Source organism: Chiloscyllium plagiosum, unplaced genomic scaffold, assembly GCF_037043375.1.
Source record: "Chiloscyllium plagiosum isolate Xiang-an unplaced genomic scaffold, Cpla_swu_hap1 HiC_scaffold_20, whole genome shotgun sequence".
NCBI classification, from domain to species: Eukaryota; Metazoa; Chordata; class Chondrichthyes; order Orectolobiformes; family Hemiscylliidae; genus Chiloscyllium; species Chiloscyllium plagiosum.
Window position 1 is genome coordinate 28,823,383 of NW_028270158.1, and position 21,884 is coordinate 28,845,266.

Consider the following 21,884-nt stretch of genomic DNA (forward strand, 5'->3'; position numbering starts at 1 on the left):
CAACAGACAGCAGAAATGCTGGCTTTAATTGCACTGGCTAAGAATGTATCTAATAGCACATATCACCTTGGATAAAATGTACCTATAGTCATTCCCCAGTATTTCTGAAGCCATGGTAAAATGCATAAAATCCCAATTAGGTGACCAGAATGACCAATTTGCCTGACTACTATTCAGGACAAAAGCAATTCATGCCATGTTTTATCATTAATTGGAAATAGTTCATTTTAAAATATTTAACTTAAACAACAGCAGAGGAGAGAAAGGATTCTAAATCTGCTCCAATACAACTTAAAACTATTTCCCTTCAATAACCCCAATGCATTTTCACTCCACCACAATTAAGGAATATAAAAAACAAATGGTTTAATGCAGATGCAATAGTTGGAAAAAGAAAATGGACAAGTAAACAAAATTCTGAAGATTGATTATCCAAGCCACAAGATACAAGTTATTTTGCTTACAATCCTTTTGATTTTAACAACAATGCCGTGCTGTTGTCTATAGGGTAATGGTCATTCATTGATTTGATAATTGATCAGTTGTTCCTAGGCCTTTTCCTATTTAGAATGTTTTATTTTAAGATTTTTTGCTCTTTCTTTCTTTCTCTCACATAGAAAGAAAGGGGGTGATGGATGCTTTCTGTCTACAGGCTCTGGATGTTTCTCAAGTCTGCTACCCTGGACTTTTGGCTTTTTATTACTGTGCAGATCAACCAACCGGAGAGCTGTTGTCAGACAGGATTTCCTCAAAAGTCTCTTGGTGCCAGTCAGTCTTGAATTCTCCCTCTCACTGTTTCAAGAAGAAACATTGTATCACAAAGCTCAAAACATACAGCACTTGGTATTTTTCAAGTTATAAATCTCGCTTGGTTTTCCACTTATTGGTAGTCCAACTTGCGTTTCAGTTTATAGTCCCAAAAATGAAAATATGTGGTCTGTTACACTGGACAATGGCACATTGCATGCTGGGTAATTTGATGAAAATATAGTTGTCCATTCATAACATAGCTACGAAGGAGCATACACTGTAGGAGCATCCCTGTTTAAATTAAGTCCAGAACATCGAGACACAGACTGGCAAAAATCACAGCTCCAAGCTCAACTATGTCCAGAAACTAATGTGCATTCTTAGCATCCTCAATCACTTCTGGGACATTTTCAGAACAAGAATTTTCCCAAAGAAATGTTCCTCTTGTATTAAGCTGTTTATCTTTTAAATAAATTGTAATTATTAATTTCTTTTCAATAGAACGATCCGTGTGTACAAAGGCCACAAAAGCTTTGGCTTTACCCTGCGAGGCCATGGCCCTGTATGGCTTGAGTCCGTTATCCCTGGTGAGTTTAAATTGGTGTCAGTGAAGCGATGGCTTGTCAGTGCATACAGTCACCAAGGAATTTGTGAGTGAGCTGTTGTAGAGAATCGGCTGCAGATTTTATATTTCTGCATTGACTGATTCTTTTTCACTGTGATCAACTTGGCAAAGTTTATCATGAATGAGGTGGGTTCTGCTAGCTGCCTTATCCTTGCTCTGCTTTGATAATAAGATCAGCTTCAGAAAATGCACAATCTTGCACTTGGGGTGGCCAGGAGGGATCCTGAGAGGCACAGCAAGCACTGTGGCATTGTGTATATGGGATGGAGTGCTGTAGTGGTCATGGCTGAAGAACTGCTTGAATCCATTGTCCAGAGCCAGGCTCCTGCCCAATCGGAATGCTGTTTCAATAATATATCTCTCAGGCACAGGTAAACTAGGGTGGAGAGACAGGGAATAGCAAAGAGAAAGTTTGAAAAGTATACTTGTCTAAAGTTTCCAGCAATAGTGATAGTTAACACAAGTTTGCTGGATCTCCCTGTGTTGCTCATTCATGTGTCCCTTTCAGGAAGTCCTGCTGAAAAATCCGGATTGAAGGCAGGTGATCGAATTTTGTTTCTCAATGGGCTGGACATGAGGTGAGTTCAGAACATTTACTGCATGTTTTGTACATATTAACACACACTAATACCTTACCATTGGGCTGCGGCATGGGATGCATAGAGGAAAAATATTTCACATTGCCAGATTCAACATTCCCAGGACAGGTATGATCCAGAGTACATATAGAGTAAACATTCCTCTACATTGCTACATGAACCATTTCCTGGTCAAGTATAGTGTGAAGTGTGTAGGATAAAGCGCCCTCTATATTCTCCTATCAAATGCTCCCAGGTCAGGTATGATACCTGTGAGACAGAGGAAAAGTCTCTCCTTTGTCTCAATGATGTGCTTTAAGTTCAACTATAGAACAGCATCTCCTACTGCGTCAGTGCAGTGTTTCCATCCCAGAGCTTCTCAGTCTGAGATTGACAGATACAGGCAAGAGGGAGCTGTATCTCCCTGGAATGGTGTAGACACTACCAAGTGAAAGGAGTTCATCAAATCCATCTTGGCTGGATCCAGTTGTAGGCCGGAGTGCAATGTCCACTAGTTTTCAGCTGCTCTGAACGTACACAGTTTGTTTCAGTTGTGTGCAATGATATGATCACTGATTTGTTTGCATGTGTTTTAGAAACTGCTCCCATGAGAAGGTGGTGGCAATGTTACAGGGCAGTGGAGCAATGCCCACGCTTGTGGTGGAAGATGGACCTTTTAATTACCCCCTTGGTAAGTGAAATTATTGTTGGACAGCGTAATGAGTGTAAAGCTATTGCAATAACATGTGTCATTGGATTCTCTTGGTCTTTGGCAGGAGCCCCATATAAACTGCGTAAATTGGCTTTGTTCTGAAACAACAGGGATGATCTGGAGAAACGACTTGGCAAATTCCCATTATTGTGTTTGGTTATACATTCGAAACAAAATTGCTTCCATAGCATTGGCTCCAGGAGTAATATGGATCTAAATTTGGAGCCCTAAATATTAATTCTGTGGGGAAAGGTTAATGGCTGGTTACTGTTTCTTCAAGAACATAAGTGTTCTCCTACTATCCAGCTCTTTGCCTGCACACTCATCATCCCCAACCTTATTAAAGATTATTTCCTTCATTTTATGGCACCGAAACAAAACCAACTGGGATCTTTAGTAGTGGGTCATGTGTTTTGGGATTCTATCCACTGTTATGAGTATTTTAGTTCCTAATTCGTACATTTTAAAATATAGCTTTAAATTGTAGGAATTAAAATTTTAATTGTAGATAAATGGATGCATCTGATCAAGAAACTCATAAATGATCCTGAAGTGAATGCAATTCAAACACGCTTAGAGTTAATTACAGCTCAACAAAAACCTATGTCTGTCTTCCATGTCAGAGTTAGAAGTGAAACCACAGAACACTAAATGACCCATTTCTGAATCTATTGGTAGAGCCGACGTATCTATTGTTATCACCATAAAAGTACCTAAAAGGTAACAATTTGGGGAAAGAGAAGCATAAAATTGCATTAGAAATAGAAATTATGCATATGGGTAACATAATAAAAGAGCTGTTTTGAAGGTAAAATAATTTATTTAGATTTCTAATTAAGAATATGCTATAATCTGCCACATTATCATAGAGATGGGATTTGGGGATTAGAATAGGTTCCTCTTTTTGATTGGTCTGAGTGGTTCACAGAAAAGGCAATTGCAGTTTTGGTCAGGTGTAGACTGCAAATCTCTGAGTTGAGAGAACCAAAACGTAACAAAAAGCCTAGGTTTGAGCTAAGGCATCTACTGTTGTGTGGCCTTTAAGGTAATTTGGAAGGATGCTTAACCAATATCTAATAGAAGGGTCACTTTGAAATTTCATACATCTCCGAGAATGGCTGGAGCACTGAAGAGAAGCCAACCTGACTTCTGGAAGGCTAAGGCTTACTTCTTAAGTTGGTCCTTAAAGAAAAATGAATGGACCTTCGAGTCTAAATTATTTTTTCAATAGTGAGACTCTTGAGCGTAAGAAACAAGTGGATCTAAGTTTATAAAGTATTGTATGAAAGTGTCCCTATTTCTGGGCCGGGGGCCTGTATTCAAGTCCCACCTGCTCCAGAGATGTGTAATAACTGATTAGAAAATATCTTCTAACTATAGCATTAAGTTAGAGGTACTAGTTTTGTTTAGTTTCTATTTGGATACAGTAAAGTTTGTTCAAAAAGCTGAAATCTTGTCAGTTAGTTACAGGGAGTGTAGATTTCTCCTTAAATATTGGTAGCTACTAATACGTTTGACACAATTTAAAGATGGTTGGCAACAAAATTTTACTTGATGCTTGAATGTCCTCTTTCCAAGTATCAATATACCAAGACAAAGATATGCAGTGTAATTATTATACTATGTGCTGCCTGATAGCACATTCTGCTGGACAATATTTGTCTATATCCACATTTTTACAAATGCTGATCACTATATTGCTTTAACAGCCCGTTAGGTTAGACAAGTGAATTTGGTTCTTTTTTCCGGGCAGACTTTTCTCCTATTTAACCACTGTGGGGCGCCGAGGTGGGTAAAGGAAGGGCAAGTATTTTTCAATATGTTTGTGTTTAGCACTTAGGTGGATATATGAATTCTGCTTCCCCCAGTTGTAAGGTTGTAAATGATTCTACAAATCCCAGTTGCACGTACACATGGACAGTTCCAAAAGATGGCAGAGTGTAGCTCTTGTCTCCTATATAGCCTATTATTGATTTACTTCCAGATTATCTACATGGGTTGCTCCAAGCAATCTCAGTGACCCAGGTCAACCAGAATATAGTCAGTAGCTACAAACTACAGACATGGGATGAAGAATAATGGTATGGGATTAAGCACAACTATTCTTTCAAAGAGCCAACACAGGCTGGGTACATTGGTTTCCTCTATGCTGCGATGCTTCTATGATTCTATGTTTATATGAAAGACGGATCAAATATTATGCACTATATCTGTACCTGACTGTCCCTCCATGTATTTGTGCATGTGTGGTTGGGCAAAAGTTCCTAGTTGCATAGATATGTGTGTTTCTGACAGTGTATTAAAACTTATCTCTCTTTCATTCATTGTGTCACAATACTCAGAGCCGGACCCTGCAGAATCGTCCACATACTCCTCATCACTGACATCTCTACAGTGGGTGTCTGAAATCTTGCCACCCAGTATAAAGGTTCAAGGAAGAACCTTCACCCAGCAACTGGAGCACCTCCTGACACCCAATGAGCGGTACAGTGTCTGTAAGGCACTTGAGGGCTTCTTCCAGCACAGGTACGTGACTCTTCTTCTGTTAGATTAGAGGTTTGGCCTGCTTGAAGCTCACTGTATGGACTTATCCAAGAAGAATGGTGATTTCATCTCACGTAACAATCTATAGTTGATTGCAGCATGAGAATCTTGGATATAGAGATAAACTCACATAGACTGGAGTTTGTAAGGGATCATCTGAGACACTATGGGCCTGTTCAGATATCAGGAGCAGGAATTTTGACCCTTGTGAAAATTGACTATTGTGAGGCACCTGGTGGGTAGAGGAAGAGCTTTAATATGTTTGTATTCAGCAGTTAAGTATATGTATGAATTCTGTTTCTCCCAGTTCTATGGTTGTACATTATTCTACAAGTCTCATTTGTATGGATACAAGTTTGCACCATGTACTGAAATTTTGGCTTGTTGGAACCATCCCTAGTGGATTGGTTACCTGGGGGTGGAGTTGGAAGTACTGTTACCCACACAGTGTGGTCTGTGATTTCCAATGTCAGGGTCATGATCCAGAATCATACTCAGTGCATACATCGAGGAGACATTGCACAGAGATCATCTCAAACACTGTCAGGTCTATGCCAATGTTGTGCAGGTGCCCCATTCATACAGTTTCTTCGGGAGTTCCACCATCTTTCACCAAAGTTATGACAAGAAGTCAGGAAAATCAGAACCCAGATTTTTTTTTCCTCTTGTGTAGCTCTTGGTTAGATTAGATAAGATTACTTACAGTATGGAAACAGGCCCTTCGGCCCAACAAGTCCACACCGACCTGCCGAAGCGCACCCACCCAGACCCATTCCCCTACATTTACCCCTTCACCTAACACTACGGGCAATTTTTTAGCGTGGCCAATTCACCTAACCTGCACATTTTTGGACTGTGGGAGGAAACTGGAGCACCCGGAGGAAACCCACGCAGACACAGGGAGAATGTGCAAACTCCACAGTCAGTCGCCTGAGACAGGAATTGAACCCGGGTCTCTGGCGCTGTGAGGCAGCAGTGCTAACCACTGTGCCACCGTGCCGCCCACTTGTAGAGGAAAATGTTAACATTTTCTGACCTTCTGCTGAAAGTTCCAAAGGCAGAGCTGTTTTTCTGTGCTTTACAAGGGGTTGGCCAAGCTTTGGACTGAAGCTGTGTTTCTGTTCCCACAGGAACATTGATACTTTGATTGTTGACATCTACCCTGTATTGGATACGCCAGCAAAGCAGGTAATTTGGCAGTTCATCTACCAGCTACTGACATATGAGGAGCAGGAACACTGTCATCAGAAGATTGCCAGATTCCTGGGATACAAGGCAGCTGCAGGTGAGATGTGTTGATCAGAAAAGGGAGGTTTGTGAAGCTGTCCAAGGAGTGTGATCTGTGGAATCCGAGAGAGGAATAATTGAGCGTGACTTTCATTGGAATAGAAAGAGATAGGAGTCTTTTGTGTTACTGGCTGCACTGAATAAAGTACCTGTCAAAAATATCAACTCACACAGGAGCTCCATCAGAACTTTCTGGCAGTTCTCCCATTGGCATTTTACAGCCTTCCAGCATAAGCACCTGCACCATAGCGCAGTATTTTGCAAAGGCCAAGTACTATAATTAAACACCTGAATTGACTCTGTGTCATGGTTCTTCATTCCTGTTCACACTGAACTGATGATTTCTCACTCTCACTGACCCGTCCCTGTGATTTCTCACTCACACTGACCCGTCCCTGTGATTTCTCACTCACACTGACCCGTCCCTGTGATTTCTCACTCACACTGACCCGTCCCTGTGATTTCTCACTCACACTGACCCGTCCCTGTGATTTCTCACTCACACTGACCCGTCCCTGTGATTTCTCATCCACTGATCCCTGATCTCACTCATGCAGTTCAATCCTGATTTCACACTCACACTGACTGACCCCTGGGTTTTTCATTCACCCTAACCAGTCTGTGATTTGTCTCTCATGCTAATTGATCACTGGGAATTACTGTGACCTCTCACGCTTGAGGGATCACTGTGACCTCTCACACTGGCTGATGGATTCTGGTGATTTTTCTCTCGTGCTGACCACTCTTGGTACTTAATTTCCATACACAGTGCAATCTATGATATTTAATTTCAAATTCTGCATGGAATTATGGTGTGTTTTTGACTTTTACAATCACAATGTTTAGAGTACATTTGTTATGTTAATCACAGCACATGACCATTTTTGACCCTCTCTGCAGAGTCCGGAGAAGGTGAGCTAATATCTGAAGGGCCTCGTCGTAACTCTGTCAGAACCTCATCGGTTTATCATGGCAGTGTGCGTGTTCGTGCTTCCAAAGAATCCACAGCAGGTAGCAGTATTTAATGCGCATGTTTTAGTGAAAAGCTTGGTGATCTAGTTCATGTAATGACTTAGTCAAAGGTATCTGTTTCTGTTTTCTGTCCAATGAGCTATGCTAGAAAGGATCTGTACAGACAATAGATGAGGACAGAAACAGACCTGTCTATCATTTCTCCTGTCACCAGGCAGCATCCGAGGAGCAGGAAAATCAACGTTTTGGGCAAAAGCTCTTCATCAGGAATGAGGCTGGGAGCCTCCGGGGTGGACAGATAGTTGGGAGGGCGATGGGGCTGGAGGGAAAGTAACTGAGAGTGCGATAGGTGAATGGAGGTGGGAGTAATGGTGACAGGTCGGAGGGGAGGTGGAGCGGATAGGTGGGAAGGAAGATGGACAGGTAGGACAGTTCATGAGGGCACTGCTGAGCTGGAAGGTTGGAACTGGTATAAGGTGGGGGGAAGGGAAATGAGGAAACTGATGCAATCCACATTGATGCCATGGGGTTGGAGGCTCCTGAGGCAGAAGATGAGGTTTTCATCTTCCAGGCGTCAGGTAGTTAGGGAGTGGCGATGGAGTAGCCCCAGGACCTGCATGTCCTCGGCGGAGTGGGAAGGGGAGTTGAAATGTTCGACCACGGGGTGGTGGGGTTGGTTGGTGCAGGTGTCCCGGTGATGTTCTCTGAAGCGCTCTGCGAGTAGGCCTCCTGTCTCCCCAATGTAGAGGAGACCGCATCGGGAACAACGGATATAGTAAATGACATGTGTGGAAGCGGGGGTGAAACTTTGATGGATGTGGAAAGCTCCTTTGGGGCCTTGAATGGAGGTGAGTGGAGAGGTGTGGGTGCAGGTTTGCAATTCCTGCAGTTGCAGGGGAAGGTGCTGGGAAGGGAGGGTGGGTTGTTGGGGGTCGTGGATCTGACCAGGTAGTCGTGGAGGGAACAATCTTTATGGAAAGTGGAAAGGAGTGGGGAGGGAAATGTATCTCTGGTGGTGGTGTCCATTTGTAGGTGCAGAAATGGCGGAGGATGATGTGATGTATATGGAGGTTGGTGGGATGGACCGGGGGGTTCTGTCCTTGTTGCGGTTGGAGGGGTAGGATTCAAGGGCAAGGTGCAGGACGTGGATGAGATGCACTGGAGGGCATTATTGATCATGTGGGAGGGAAAATTGTGGTCGTTAAAGAAGTGTGTTCTGGTAGTGGAACTGGTCCTCTTGGGACAGATGCGGTGGAGGTGGAGGAATTTGGAATAAGAGAGAGCATTTTTACAAGTGGTAGGGTGGAAGGAGGTGTAATCTAGGTAGCTGTGGGAGTCGGTGAGTTTGCACAAAATGTCAGTGTTTTGAGTGTGTCACCATTGATGGAGATGGAGAGGTCCAGGAAGGGGAGGGAGGTGCCGGCGGCACGGTGGCACAGTGGTTAGCACTGCTGCCTCACAGCGCCTGAGACCCGGGTTCAATTCCCGCCTCAGGCGACTGACTGTGTGGAGTTTGCACGTTCTCCCCGTGTCTGCGTGGGTTTCCTCCGGGTGCTCCGGTTTCCTCCCACAGTCCAAAAGATGTGCAGGGTCAGGTGAATTGGCCATGCTAAATTGCCCGTAGTGTTAGGTAAGGGGTAAATGTAGGGGTATGGGTTGGGTTTCGCTTCGGCGGGTCGGTGTGGACTTGTTGGGCCGAAGGGCCTGTTTCCATACTGTAATGTAATCTAATCTGTAATCTAAAATAATCCAGATGAATTTAAGGTCGGGGTGGAATGTGTTGGTGAAGTTAATGAATTGTTCAACCTCCTTGTGGGAGCACGAGGTGGCACCCATGCAGTCCTCAATGTAGCAGAGGAAAAGGTGGGGAGTGGCGCTGGTGTAACTGCGGAAGATGGACTGTTCTATGTAGCCAACAAAGAGACAGGCATAGCTGGGGCCATGTGGGTGCCCATGCCTATCCCCTTCTGGGGTCTGGAGGAAGTTGAAGGCTTCAAAGGAGAGATTTGAAGGCCGAATATTTCAAATCCCCCTCCCTCTCCATTGAGGACATGCAGGTGCTGGGCCTCCTCCATCGCCATTCCCTAACCACCCGACGCCTGGAGGCAGAAAGCCTCATCTTCCACCTCGGGAGCCTCCAACTTCATGGCAACAATGTGGATTTCACTAGTTTCCTCATTTCCCCTCCCCCCAACTTATCCCAGTTTCAACCTTCCAGCTCAGCACTGCCCTCATGATCTGTCCCATCTGTCCATCTTCCTTCCCACCTACCTGCTCCACCCTCCCCTCTGACCTACCACCTTTACCCCCACCTCCATCCACTTATTGCACTCTCAGCTACTTTCAGCCCCACCCCCCTCCCATCTATCTGTCCACCCCCGAGGCTCCCAGCCCCATTACTGATGAAGGGCTTTTGCCTGAAATGTCGATTTTTCCTGCTCCTCAGATGCTACCTGACCTGCTGTGCTTTTCTAACACCACACTCCCAACCCTAATTTGCAGTATTGCCTTTCACCTATGATTTCTCCTGTGTCTATATTTTCCAAATGGCACTGCATTCACACACTAAACATTTTGCTGAGGTACAGAGTCAGTGCACAAGAATTGTATCTCAACACAAATCAGCACAATCATGAAATAGAGAAAGCTGTTTTGCTAAAATTTGATTAAACTAATTATACACATCGCAGTCAGTGGCTGTGGCAGAATGCATGTCCACAGCTGCACCATGGGTATGTTTAATGCATTTCATTCTCACTAGTTACTCTCTCCTACTACTTTTTAGTCTTAGTTTTCTATATTGGCTCCTATTGTTTTCTATTATAATATCGTCTTCAAGTTTAATCAGATTAATCATTGCTGGTTATCAAGACCTGTTTAGCTCACTGTGTGAAGGATAATTCCATTTCATATCTTATGTTCATTTCATATGAACATAATTGTTCTTTTCACACGCCACACTGTAATCTGCTGACTGGCTGCTTCAAATCCTCAATCTGGCCAGATGGCATCAATAGAGTAGACAGGTGAACATTAAAAAGGCAGACCTTGAAATTTCTGATGGCTTATGTTCAGCAAATATAAGACCATAAGATGCAGGAGCAGAATTAAGCCATTTGGCCCATTGGGTTCCCTCTGCCATTTGATCATGGCTGATATGTTTCTAAATCCCATTCTCCTGCCTTCTCCCCATAACCCTTGATCCCCTTCCTAATCAAGAATCTATCTATCTCATCTTAAATACACTCAATGACCTGTCCTCTGTGAAAATGAGCTGAACTGTTAATCCAGAGACCCAAGTAATGTTCTGGGGACTTGGATTCGAATCCTGCTACAGCAGATGGTGGAATTTGAATTCAATAAAAATCTGGAATTCAGAGTCTAATGATGACCATCTAGTTCACTATTATCCTTTAGGGAAGGAATCTGCCAACCTTACCTTGTCTGGCCTACATGTGATTCCAGACCCATAGCAATGTGGTTGACTCTTAGAGAGGGGCAAATAAGAATGAACGAATAAGAAGAAACACTCTCTTACTGAAAAAAATCCACCTCATATCAGCTCTAAAGGGTTGTCCCTTCATGCTAAGGCTGGGTCCTCACTCTCCTACTAGCAGAAACATCTTCTCCACGTCAACTCTATTCAGGTGTCTCAGTATTCTGTAAGTTTCAATGAGATCCCCCTTCATCCTTCTAAGCTCCCTCAAGTACAGACTCAGAGTTCTCAATTGCTCCCCATATAACAAACCCTTCATCCCCAGGGTCATACTTATAAACCCTCTCTAGACCCCCTCCAATACCAGCACATCCTTCCTTACATACAAAGCCCACATTGCTCACAATATTTCAAATATAGTCTGACCAGAGCCTTATACAGCTTCAACAGTACATCTCTGCTTTTGTATTCTGGCTCTCTTGCAATGAATGCAAAAATTACAAAGCGTTCCTAACTGCCAGCTGAACCTGCACGTTGACCTTAAGAACATCCTGATTTAAGACTCCTAAGTCCCTTTGTGCTTCATATTGCCAAAGCCTTTCCCTGTTTAGAAAATAGTCTATGCATCCTACCAAAGTGCACAACCTCACACCTTCCCACATTGTATTCCACCTGCCACTTCTTTATGCTCTGTAGGCCCAGGAGATTCAGATTTATTCCAGTCAGGAGTCTCGCAGAATTTTCCTTCAGTTTCATGTTGTGCTGGAATGTCAGTGTTTACAGCCACATCAGGTTTGTAAAGTACACCTTCAGGGGTGACAGGGTGAGACCAATACTTTACCAGACATGGGCATCAGTTGAAGGAATAAGATAGCATCTTCTCTCTGCTCTCTTTCGCGTTACCTACCCATTAGCTTCAACTATTTATGAGTTTCCAAATGGTGCAGAAAAGAGGATGAAGGTAACCGTTGCTGATGGCTATATTGTTCATCAACTCTGACAAGGCCCTATTGATATTAATGCAAAATGCTGAAATTTTTACTTTTGTATAAAGATTTTCATAATCTCAGGGTGTCCCATGTCTGATTGATGTTTCTGTTGTAATGTAGGAAGGCTGTGTTTATTACCACAGGGGGGTAATTAGATTTCATAGAAGCAATTTAGATTTCATGCTAAAGTGCTTCTGCAGGAGATACACTCATGGAGAGACAGCATCCATGTAGGGGGGGGGGGGGGGGGGGTGCTCTTACTGGAAATCTAGTCACAGATCCTTTAAGGTCACTTCCAGTGGCAACACAGGATTTGTGCAAAGACTTAATATTTAAAACGTATCTCATGTAGCAGCCTGGTACCCCTGAAAAGGGCTAGGAAGAGGAGCACACAGAAAGAGGTCTTGGTACTTCACTCACTCTCCCACCTGTGAGTGAGTGATGAGCAGGGTATTGAGGGGGACAGTAAGGGACACAGCTAACAGTAAGGCTGGTGAGCAATGGGGTGGGCCAGCTGGACAGTCAGAGAGGTGCAACGATGAGGAGGGAAGTCAGGGGCAAACAGCCACGAGGGGAGTGGCCAATGGGACTGCCAGTGATGAGGGGCCAGGTCAATGTGGTGGCCAGTGATGAGAGAAGTGGCCAATGAGGTGGTCAGCCATGAGGGGAGTGGCCAATATTGAGAGTGATGACCAAGGGAGTGGCCAGTGAGCAGCCAGTGATGAGGGGAGCGGCCAGTGATCAGCCAGTGATGAGGGGAGCAGCCAGTGATCAGCCAGTGATGAGGGGAGAGGCCAGTGATGAGGGGAGTGAACAGTCGTGAATAGGAGTATGACCAGTGGCTAGAGTAGTGGCCAGTGGGGTGCTCCGTAATGATGGGAGTGACCAGTAATTTAGGAGCAGGCAGTAGGGCAGCAAGGGAGAGCCAACAGTTAGGGCATACTTCTTTCAGTTCTGGCTCCAGTGCAGTGTGGCTGTACAATGATAACATTAGTGTCACAGATTTCATGCTAAAGTGCTTCTGCAGGAGATACACTCATGGAGAGACAGCATCCAATCTGTACATAGCAAGGTCTGCAAACAGCAATGTGATAATGATCAGATCATCTGGTTTAGTAATGATAGTTCAGGGAGAAATATGCTTTGAAATACAGTCAAGAAATCTTTCATGCCTGTCTGAGATTAGAAAGCGCTTTGGTTTAACCTCTTTTTGGGAAGATTATAACTTAATGCAATGTTAATGAAGGAAGCCTAATTTCTCAGTCTTTACACATTTTTTTTCTCTCCACAACTAACTCTGATGTGTGCTTCTTCAGTGCTACACTGAAAGCATTGTCCTGGATTATTGTGCTCAAATCTCTGGAATGGGATTCTGGCAAAAATGCTATATGCTGAACCACAACAAGCACCCTATTGAGTCATAGAATTGTACAGCACAGAAACAGACATCAAAGAGTCTTAAAGAGTCATAACAGTCTTCCCCTGATCCCTGCACCAGTGTCATCATTGCAAAATGTTCCACTTTATACTCAAGAAAAGTAGCTTGCCTGTGCTGCCATTATACAGGGAAAGAGGAAAGCCTTTCTGCCCATTCCCTCAAGTACAGGATGTCACACATGGAAAACATGTTGAATCACTGAAGGAAGAGCAACAGACAGCAGCATTGAATTTATAAGATGGCTATGCTTGTAAGGGAATCTTTATAGTAAACAATGAGGAATAAAGGAAGCAGCTGGAAATCTAAAAGATCAACAGAAGTGATGAAATATGAACAGCAACGCTGTCTCCATCTGTTAAGGCAAAAGGTGCATTTGCTTAGAAGCATCCAACTGATAATGTTAATCGAGCTGTCTCTTGCCAAGTAGCTGTCCTTCCAAAGCAGGATGGTTATTTAACAAAGGCACAGTGTTGCCACTGCCTCTGTGAGTCAACCTCACTTTGCATTCTCCAGTTACAGACAGTGATTAAAGTGGCTGCTGGAACTTAACCCAAGACCTTTTGTTCCATGGCTGCCATTCCTCAGAGGATCAATGTTGGATAAACGAGAACCTGAGTCCAACACACATTCCTCCATCTCTCAGCCATTTAGACAAGAAAATGAATAAACAACATTCCACAACCAAGACTTAATCTTATTTGAAACCTTGTCTTTTCATTTTCACTTTGTCACTCACCAAACACTCCAAAACATTTTGCTCTTGTGTTACATTTTTTTCAATAGTCATCACAAACATTCTTCCCATCCTTTGTCTTAATTAAACTTATGACTATGGCCAACAGAAATTAGATTAAAAATAGGACCCGAAAATGCTTGAAATACATGGTAACATCCTCAAGAACAACGAGGAAGACAACGAGGAAGAAAACAAGTTAATGTTTTGCATTAGAGACTTTCTGAACGAACGTCTCAATCCTCATTCAAATCCTGCGATTTCAAGTATACCATCACATTAAACATACCATTTACAATGACTGGCTACACTTTCCTCAGGCATAGTTGCTCACTTGGACTATCTGCTTCTTGGTGTTACTTTCAGTTTGGAGTTTTATCACACTGTCTCTGAATCTGAATTCATTGTCTGAGATTGTTTCTTGATTTGCAGTTGGGTTTGTTTTGCTATGCAATATACACAAGGTGACAAAAGGAGACCAAGCAAATATGTTTCATCTCCTTTTGTAACCTTTTATCAGTTTCTTTTGGACTCACCTTCTGTCTCTTTTCCTCCCAGGTGCAAATAGACTGAGAATCAATGAGTCATACACCACAAGAAGCTGTTCAGCCCAATATGTCTGTGCTGCTTCAATGAAAAAGCTATCCCATTTATCTTAATCAATATGTACCTAACACCATGTTGAATTAGCTTTGGGAAGCAGTGACATAGTAGTAATGTCACGAGACAAGTAAAAGCCTCAAGTTCATGTTCTGAGGGTTTGAATCCCACCATCATGGATGGTTAAATTCAAATTCAGCAGAACAGAAATGCTGCAATTAGAAAAAGTTAAAAACCATCTGGTTCACAATTTCCTTGAGGGAAAGAAATCTGCAGTCAATAACTGGTCTGATATACATTTGACTCCAGAACCATAGCAACATGACTGATCTTTAATTAGGGATGGATACTAAACGCTGGTCTATCCAATGACACCTGTATCCTGTAAATGAATTTCAAATAAAAGCTGCACAAAATCTATCCAACTGCAGCCAATTCAGGAAACCTTGATCAAAACATCCTCTCAGGCTGTCAGGCAAATGGAAGACAAACTGCACTCCATTAATTATTCTTAGCTTCCCTTGGCATAATCTCCAATAGGTTAACAAAACATGTCTAACACTTTCTTGAAGGGTTGCAAGGAGTGAGTTCACTCAGTCATTCCCAAGTTGCTGTTTCATGATTGCTCTCTGTAAATAAACCTTTGTCAAAACCATCTTCGTTCTCTGTTTTCTCAATTTAATTGATGGCCAATGTTTTGTACAACCTATCACATTCGTTTCCACAATTAGTTAAGCTGTTAATAATTTAGATTGTACTCCTTTTAAGTCTGTGCCTTTCCAGCAAATGCAGTAATGAAGCATGCTGTTTATTTCAGTACCCATAGACCAGGTATCATTTTGTTACACATAGATGAAGTCTCACCAGTGAGGCTTTATTTAGTGCTACTTTTGATCATAATAAACAAATTAGGTCATGTAACCCAAGGCCCTTTCCATTTAGGTCTTATCGTCATGTAACTGCCTGTTTTTGATTTGGTACTCAGAGAGTGGAGTTTCCAGGAATTAAATGCCATCTGCAGATCACTGCAGTGAATAATGCTTGAGAGAGGGCAAAAACAGGGGCATTAACAGCGTATATTTGAATAGTTGTATTTGTTAGTTCAAAAAGTGTTGACATGTTTGACTGCTGTTTGTCAGGAATCATTAGAAAAAAAGCAGTCAATTTGTTTGCACATGGCTGTTGTGAGGTAAGGTCTTGTTAAGGTGGACCAACACCAGGAATGGATAGAGTGGTTGGAGGTAGGGGGTTATGCTTTGATATCTCCAAGATATGTCCAGCCAGAGTGACAATCCCATCAAAGTTTGGAGTTGGGCTTTTTACTTCCCCTGTACTTGAGGTTTACTTCATTGCATTGAGTCTAGATTGCTGTTTTGTAGGTTAAATTTGTTTTCTGTAAGTTAGATTTTAGCTATGTTGTTCGCAACAAGGTGTGTGTGTGTGTGTGTGTAAATGAACATACATATAGATTTGTTATTGCTAAGGTTGTCACTACATCTTTGTGATTCAGTATAGTACTCTCCTTTTGAAAATGGTTACTGTCCATGATTGAGGTTGGGTTTAGAGTTGAATTGCAGAATTCCAGCGTATTTGATAAAAGGCAGATTGTCTGATGGAAATGAGGAAATTGGATCCTGTCAGCGTCTTTCAGATTTGGTAATTAAAGTGATTTGTGTTAAGAGAAGAATGTAACGCTGCTCATTTTAAGGAGAAAAAATACCTTGATGCTCAGCCAGAAAAGCAATTTATGGAGGAATTCAAGAGATCTTGTGAATCATCAGTTCTTGTTATCTGACAGGACAGATCTAGGTCTCTAGAGACATTTGAAGAAATACTGAGAGCTTTATTCAAGATTTAGATGTTATTCTCAGAGGCTTACTTAGAATTGTGACTACAAAACTAGGCTTGTACCTTGCCCCACAGCCTATTCTCTGTCTTGATTAGTACAATGGAATATTCATATCCAGCTGATGGCTAACAGGGCAAAGATCTAATGCTGTCTTTGAAGATGATCCCTCTGACAGTGCAGCAATCGCTCAGTACCATACTGGACTCAGCCTAGATCTGATGTGAGCCCTTGGCCTATGACCTTCTGATTCAGAGGCAACATTGTGTCCACTGAATCAAGCCAATGTTTGGTTACTCAGGTTTATCCAGCCAACGTGAAGCTGTTTGCAGCAGCATTTATTCAACTCTGATTCTCTCTTGCTCGACCAAAGTAGCTTATGGCATTGTGTACTTGATCTATCGTCATTTCTGTAACACTGTACTACTTTGAGAAATTACTGACTTATTTCAGACCCATCAATATATTAAGTGTTCTAATATACCCCACATCTCTCACAGTAACAATGTCAAAATACCAGAATATGATGATTGCAAATCTACACGTTATTTGCAGGAGGTCCTGGGGATGCTGTAGATACGTATATCCGCCTTACTCCTGGAGAGCGACAATCAGGAGACGGTACATCTCTCCCTGAGACACCCAACCTGAGAAAGGTGAGTACTACATTTCAATGTATTTCCAGTCACTCCCCCTGTGACATAACTTGAGTGATTAATTTTCACATGTACGTTGGCATTGAGGTGCAAGAGCTGTGCCTCACCACCAGTTCTTGCAATTCCTCCATTGATGCTAAGTCATTAGACTGCTTACCCAACAACCACTTACCAGGCAAATAATATCCTCTAATTAAATACAGCGAAGGATAAAGTCAATATTTTTGGTCCCTGATTCAAACCCCTAGCTACAGACTTGCTTCCTTCCTGGCAACAACCTGAGCTTAAAAATATCCTTTCACAGTCTTGGTGGTATTAAATTGGACCCATAGCAAGTTTCTGACCATATATTTGAGCCATTATTATATTTGTCTATTTTCATTTCCAAAACGTATCCATTTTTGCCTATGCTATAGGTTATTTTGCTGTTAATTAAACCTTTGTTTGTGCCTTTAATATCTCTCGACTTGATTATTCCAATGTATTGCTTGCTGGTCTCCCATACTCTATGCTGTGTAATCTTGAGGTAATTCAAACTCCTGCTGCCCTTGTCTTAACTCACACCAAGTCCCTTTATTATATCAACATAGTGCTTGCTGAATGGCTCATGATCAAGCAACATATTCATTTCCAAACTGTAATGTTTGTCTTCCAACCTCTCCGTGGCCTTGACCTCCCCCCGTTCCCCCCTTCCTCTATCTTTGTAATCTCCTCCATCCCTGCAGACTTCCAAAATATTTGTGGTCATTTAATCCCAGTCTCTTGTGCATCTCCGGTTTTAATCACTCCAGCATTTGTGGCTGCGCCTTCATTAGCTAGTTCCTTTGCTTTGGAATTCCCTCCTTACTACCTCGTGTCCATACATCAATCACCCGCCTCCATTAAAGCACTCTTTAAAACCTAGCCTTTAGACCAAACATTTGACCATATAGTCTGATATCTGCTTATGTGGCATGATTTCATTTTATAATGTTCCTGTGAAGCAACTTGGCAGGTTTTATTATATTAATGGCACTGTAACTATAAGACTTTATTGTTATTGTTGTCTTCTCTCTCTATGATGCTGACTGGAGTGGGACTTTGTTCTCAGATATCTCCTGTCTATGCTGAAATAGAAACCCGTGGAGGGTCTGGCTATGCAGGAAAAATGATGAAACCGTCACTGCCCAGAACATCTCCGGTACCTGAACAACTGAGCCATTCAGGTAGAGTGATGCAACCACTAGCTTATGACTTCTTTCATCCATACCATCCAGCAATGAAGTGGCTTTCAATCAGGACCTGACCCAACTGCTGTTACATGGCTCTATCTATAATGGAGACGATAATCCATGACAGTAGCTCCATAAGCACGTGTGTCTTTAACTTCTGCCTCACCTGATCATAGAGCTGGTGTAGGCATAATGTGCTAAATGGCTTCTGCACCCTAAAAATTATGTGATTCTATGATTTTCCAGTTTTGACTTTTCTTAATGAATAAAGTGTGACACGACAAAAGTTTTTTTGAGGAATGCCCTCGAGATCTACTTTTGATTTTTGGGGGCTACTTTATTACTCTTGCTAACTCCTTTATAAGCAGGTGATAGAGTCAGATAGTACCACTGTCTTCTGCATTTCTATTGGACTCACATAGCAACAGAATTAGAAGAATTTATCATTTGCCTCATTTATTATCAATGCAGTTAAACTTTAATGTTGCAACTTTGAAGAGCATTTATCTCTCAGATATGACAATACTAGTATCCCCCGCTTTTCAAATGTTCACTTTATGCCACTTCACTTTTACAAAAGACCTACATTAGTACCTGTTTTCGCAAATCTCAAGAGGATTTTTCACTTTTATGAAAAACAGCAAACTTTTCCCATATAAATCATGTTCCTTCGCTTTACGCCATTTTCCGCGTACGAAAGGTTTCCTGGGAACGCTCATCCTTCGGATAGCAGGGGATACCTGTATTTAAATTGGAACAAGATAACAGGCAGAAATTAGCAAGAACATTTTTTCCAAAGAACTGATACATATTTCTACACACAAAAAGCCATTTCCTTAAAAAAAATTTCCACAGAATGGTGAGGTCATAGCTTTCCATTGTATATTCACAAAACTGGAATATGATAAGTAGGCCACACTACCCTTTGTACTGCATCTCAGATCTCAATCTCAGGTTTACATTTAATCATTGACACAGTGTTCTTTACAACAGCATCCATGAAAACGTTCCTTGAATGTATACTGTACAGCCTTAAGTTAGAGATAACACATTCGTTTGCAAGTAATTCATTACTTCGCACTTTCTGGTTCCTCTTTAGCTACATAGTCCTTCATCGACTGCTTTGAACTGTTTTTTCTTTGCAGCCTCTCTATCTCTTTCCCTTCCTTACAGCCTGCCTCTCTCTTCCAACCCCCTAATAATAGCTTCTGTCTCTTCATCATTCACAGTGCACCCTCCCTGTCTGTCCCACTGCCCTAAAGCCTCTTTCTCTCTGTACTATTATCTTTCTAGCATCTGTTTACAAGAAGCTTCACTCTCTTTTCTCAGCTTTTCTCTGGCCTCTTTGTCAATTCCCAGTCCCCTTGCAGCTTCCCCATCCCCTTGCAGTCATAGCCACCCCCCATTTCCCTACAGCTCCTTTGGTGGCCTCTCATCTTCCCTCATCTCCAATCCACCCGATACCCTGCTTGTGACCTTTATTGTTTGCACCTGACCTCATTCCCCTCCCACTGTCCACCCCCACATTCTTAACATTCCCTCCCCCACCACCCAGACTTTGCAGTTCTCCAGCTCCATTTAGAACCTTGTAGCCCCATATCTCTTTCTGGGCCTTCCTCTCCCAGTTTCCTACAATCCCCAATCTCTCCCCAGAATACTTGCAGCCTCCATGTCCGCTCAAACATCCCACACCCTTGCAGAGGGCGATTAGGTAGTCCTCCATTCCCTCTCCCAGCATCAACATTGTTCCCGGCCGTGCCTCCTGCCACCTTTTCTTGGTCTTGGCAAAACAATGGCAGCCCCCTGGTCCTTGGACTTCCAGAACACATTGCTGTGATTGAAGGAGCAGCTCTTCACTCTTTTCTTCTGTTTAGCTTGAAGGGGTGACTATTCTCTGATTAGTCACTCCTCTGGTGGATTTTCCCAGATGATTTAGGGACTTTTGGAGATGCATCCACTTGTCACCTGGTATATTTTGAGTACCCGTATGCCACACACTGGATCTGTGTTTTCCTTCAATATGTCACATGTGGCCAGAAATGATCAGTGGTTACCTGGCTGACTCTACTCTCTGTAGTGACTCCTATCTTTAAGGCATGAAGGCCTGGTTTATTTGTAAAACATTGTTGGTGGAAACACTGCAGAAGAAAACAGCAGACATTAGAGGAGATTTAGCAGAATGAGCATTGAAGGCATTGCTGCAGGATCACATCGGAAGACCTTGTATTCATAGAATCCCTATCAGTTAGAAGCACATCATTTGGCCCATCGAGTCCACACTGACAAGCATCCCACCCAGACCCACCATATGCCTGTAACACTGCATTTTCCATGTCCAAACCACCTAACCTACATATCTTTGGATTGTAGGAGAAAACCAGACCACTTAGGGGGAACCCACACTGACATGGGGAGAACATGCAAATTCCGCATTGACAGTCGCCCAAGGCTGGGATGAACCCTGGTCCCCAGCACTATAGGGAGGCAATAGTGCTGACCACTGAGCCACTGAGCCGCCCTACAGTACCTTCACCACCACAGGTTATTTGAAAACACCTTACGGCTGATTAAGTAAGTTTTGAGCTGTAGTTTGTTATAATGTGGCGAAATGGGACAGCTCCCTCCTAGCCTGTGGAACTGAGTCAATTGCAGCTTCCCACCATTAGTTGTTATATTGGTCTTTTCATAAACAGTCCAATACAGTAGAAAGAAAATAGACCCATTGACTCTGCAATAGTCTTGACTACTGAGGTTTGCCTTGCACAAAGTGGTGTTTTCATCAAAGAGGGGTCTCCATATTTCTGCTCAATGTCTGTTCATTTGAAGAAAGCACATTCTCGAAGTGATGTGTTTTTGTTAATATTGCAGGCAGTAAAAAGTTGGGGATGTCTCTGTCATGGCAGACAGAGCCTCATCCCATGCACTCTTGTCGTTGTCAAGCTCCTAATGATCCCTCCCCGACTAATTCGGACCCACACCCCTATGTCAGCCTAGACGGCAGCCCTAGCCCCTCACCCCAGAACGTGGAAGTCATGAACAGTCCCCCACACCGTCGCAAGAAGCTCTTCACATTCTCCCGCCCTCCTCGCAGCCGTGATACAGACCGATTTCTGGATGCCCTGAGTGAGCAGCTAGGACAGAAGGTGACCATCATGGACGAGTTCATGAACCCAGAGAACGATTACGAAGAAGTAAGTTTTTCAAACCTAATAGAGTTGCTGACTATTAGCAAGCAGTTAGATCGGCGGTGACAGCATGTTCACATTGAAAATCGAACTAGGGATCTTCCTGGGTGTTAAATACTTAAAAGGTCAGTGGGTCACTGGGGGATGAAGTCATTGAAGAAGGGTCTCCGAGAGGGAAGCGTGTTGGGAATGGGGGAGAAGTTATTGGGATGAAGAGGCTCATTGAGGGGATAATGTGGGGTGATGGTTTGTAGTGGTCACATCATGGCCGCTAGACCTTCTCCTGTCCAATTTTGTACATTTGTAAGATTTTAAATTTATT

At 42.8% G+C, this 21,884-nt stretch overlaps 1 protein-coding gene across 4 annotated transcripts in view; it reads left to right on the forward strand.

Annotated features, from left to right (window-relative positions):
- Nucleotides 1-21,884, forward strand: part of grid2ipb (glutamate receptor, ionotropic, delta 2 (Grid2) interacting protein, b) — a 103,588-nt gene that overhangs the window by 54,048 nt on the left and 27,656 nt on the right. For all 4 annotated transcript variants that reach the window (XR_006314797.2, XM_043711733.2, XM_043711734.2 and 1 more), the window contains 9 exons: nucleotides 1,252-1,337; nucleotides 1,884-1,953; nucleotides 2,550-2,644; nucleotides 5,008-5,191; nucleotides 6,340-6,494; nucleotides 7,397-7,507; nucleotides 17,066-17,166; nucleotides 18,257-18,371; nucleotides 21,246-21,568. Coding sequence is in view for 3 of the 4 variants with exons in the window: in XM_043711733.2 (XP_043567668.2) it covers nucleotides 1,252-1,337; nucleotides 1,884-1,953; nucleotides 2,550-2,644; nucleotides 5,008-5,191; nucleotides 6,340-6,494; nucleotides 7,397-7,507; nucleotides 17,066-17,166; nucleotides 18,257-18,371; nucleotides 21,246-21,568 (1,240 nt within the window). In the remaining variant the exon portion in view is untranslated. The remainder of the gene's footprint in view (nucleotides 1-1,251; nucleotides 1,338-1,883; nucleotides 1,954-2,549; nucleotides 2,645-5,007; nucleotides 5,192-6,339; nucleotides 6,495-7,396; nucleotides 7,508-17,065; nucleotides 17,167-18,256; nucleotides 18,372-21,245; nucleotides 21,569-21,884) is intronic.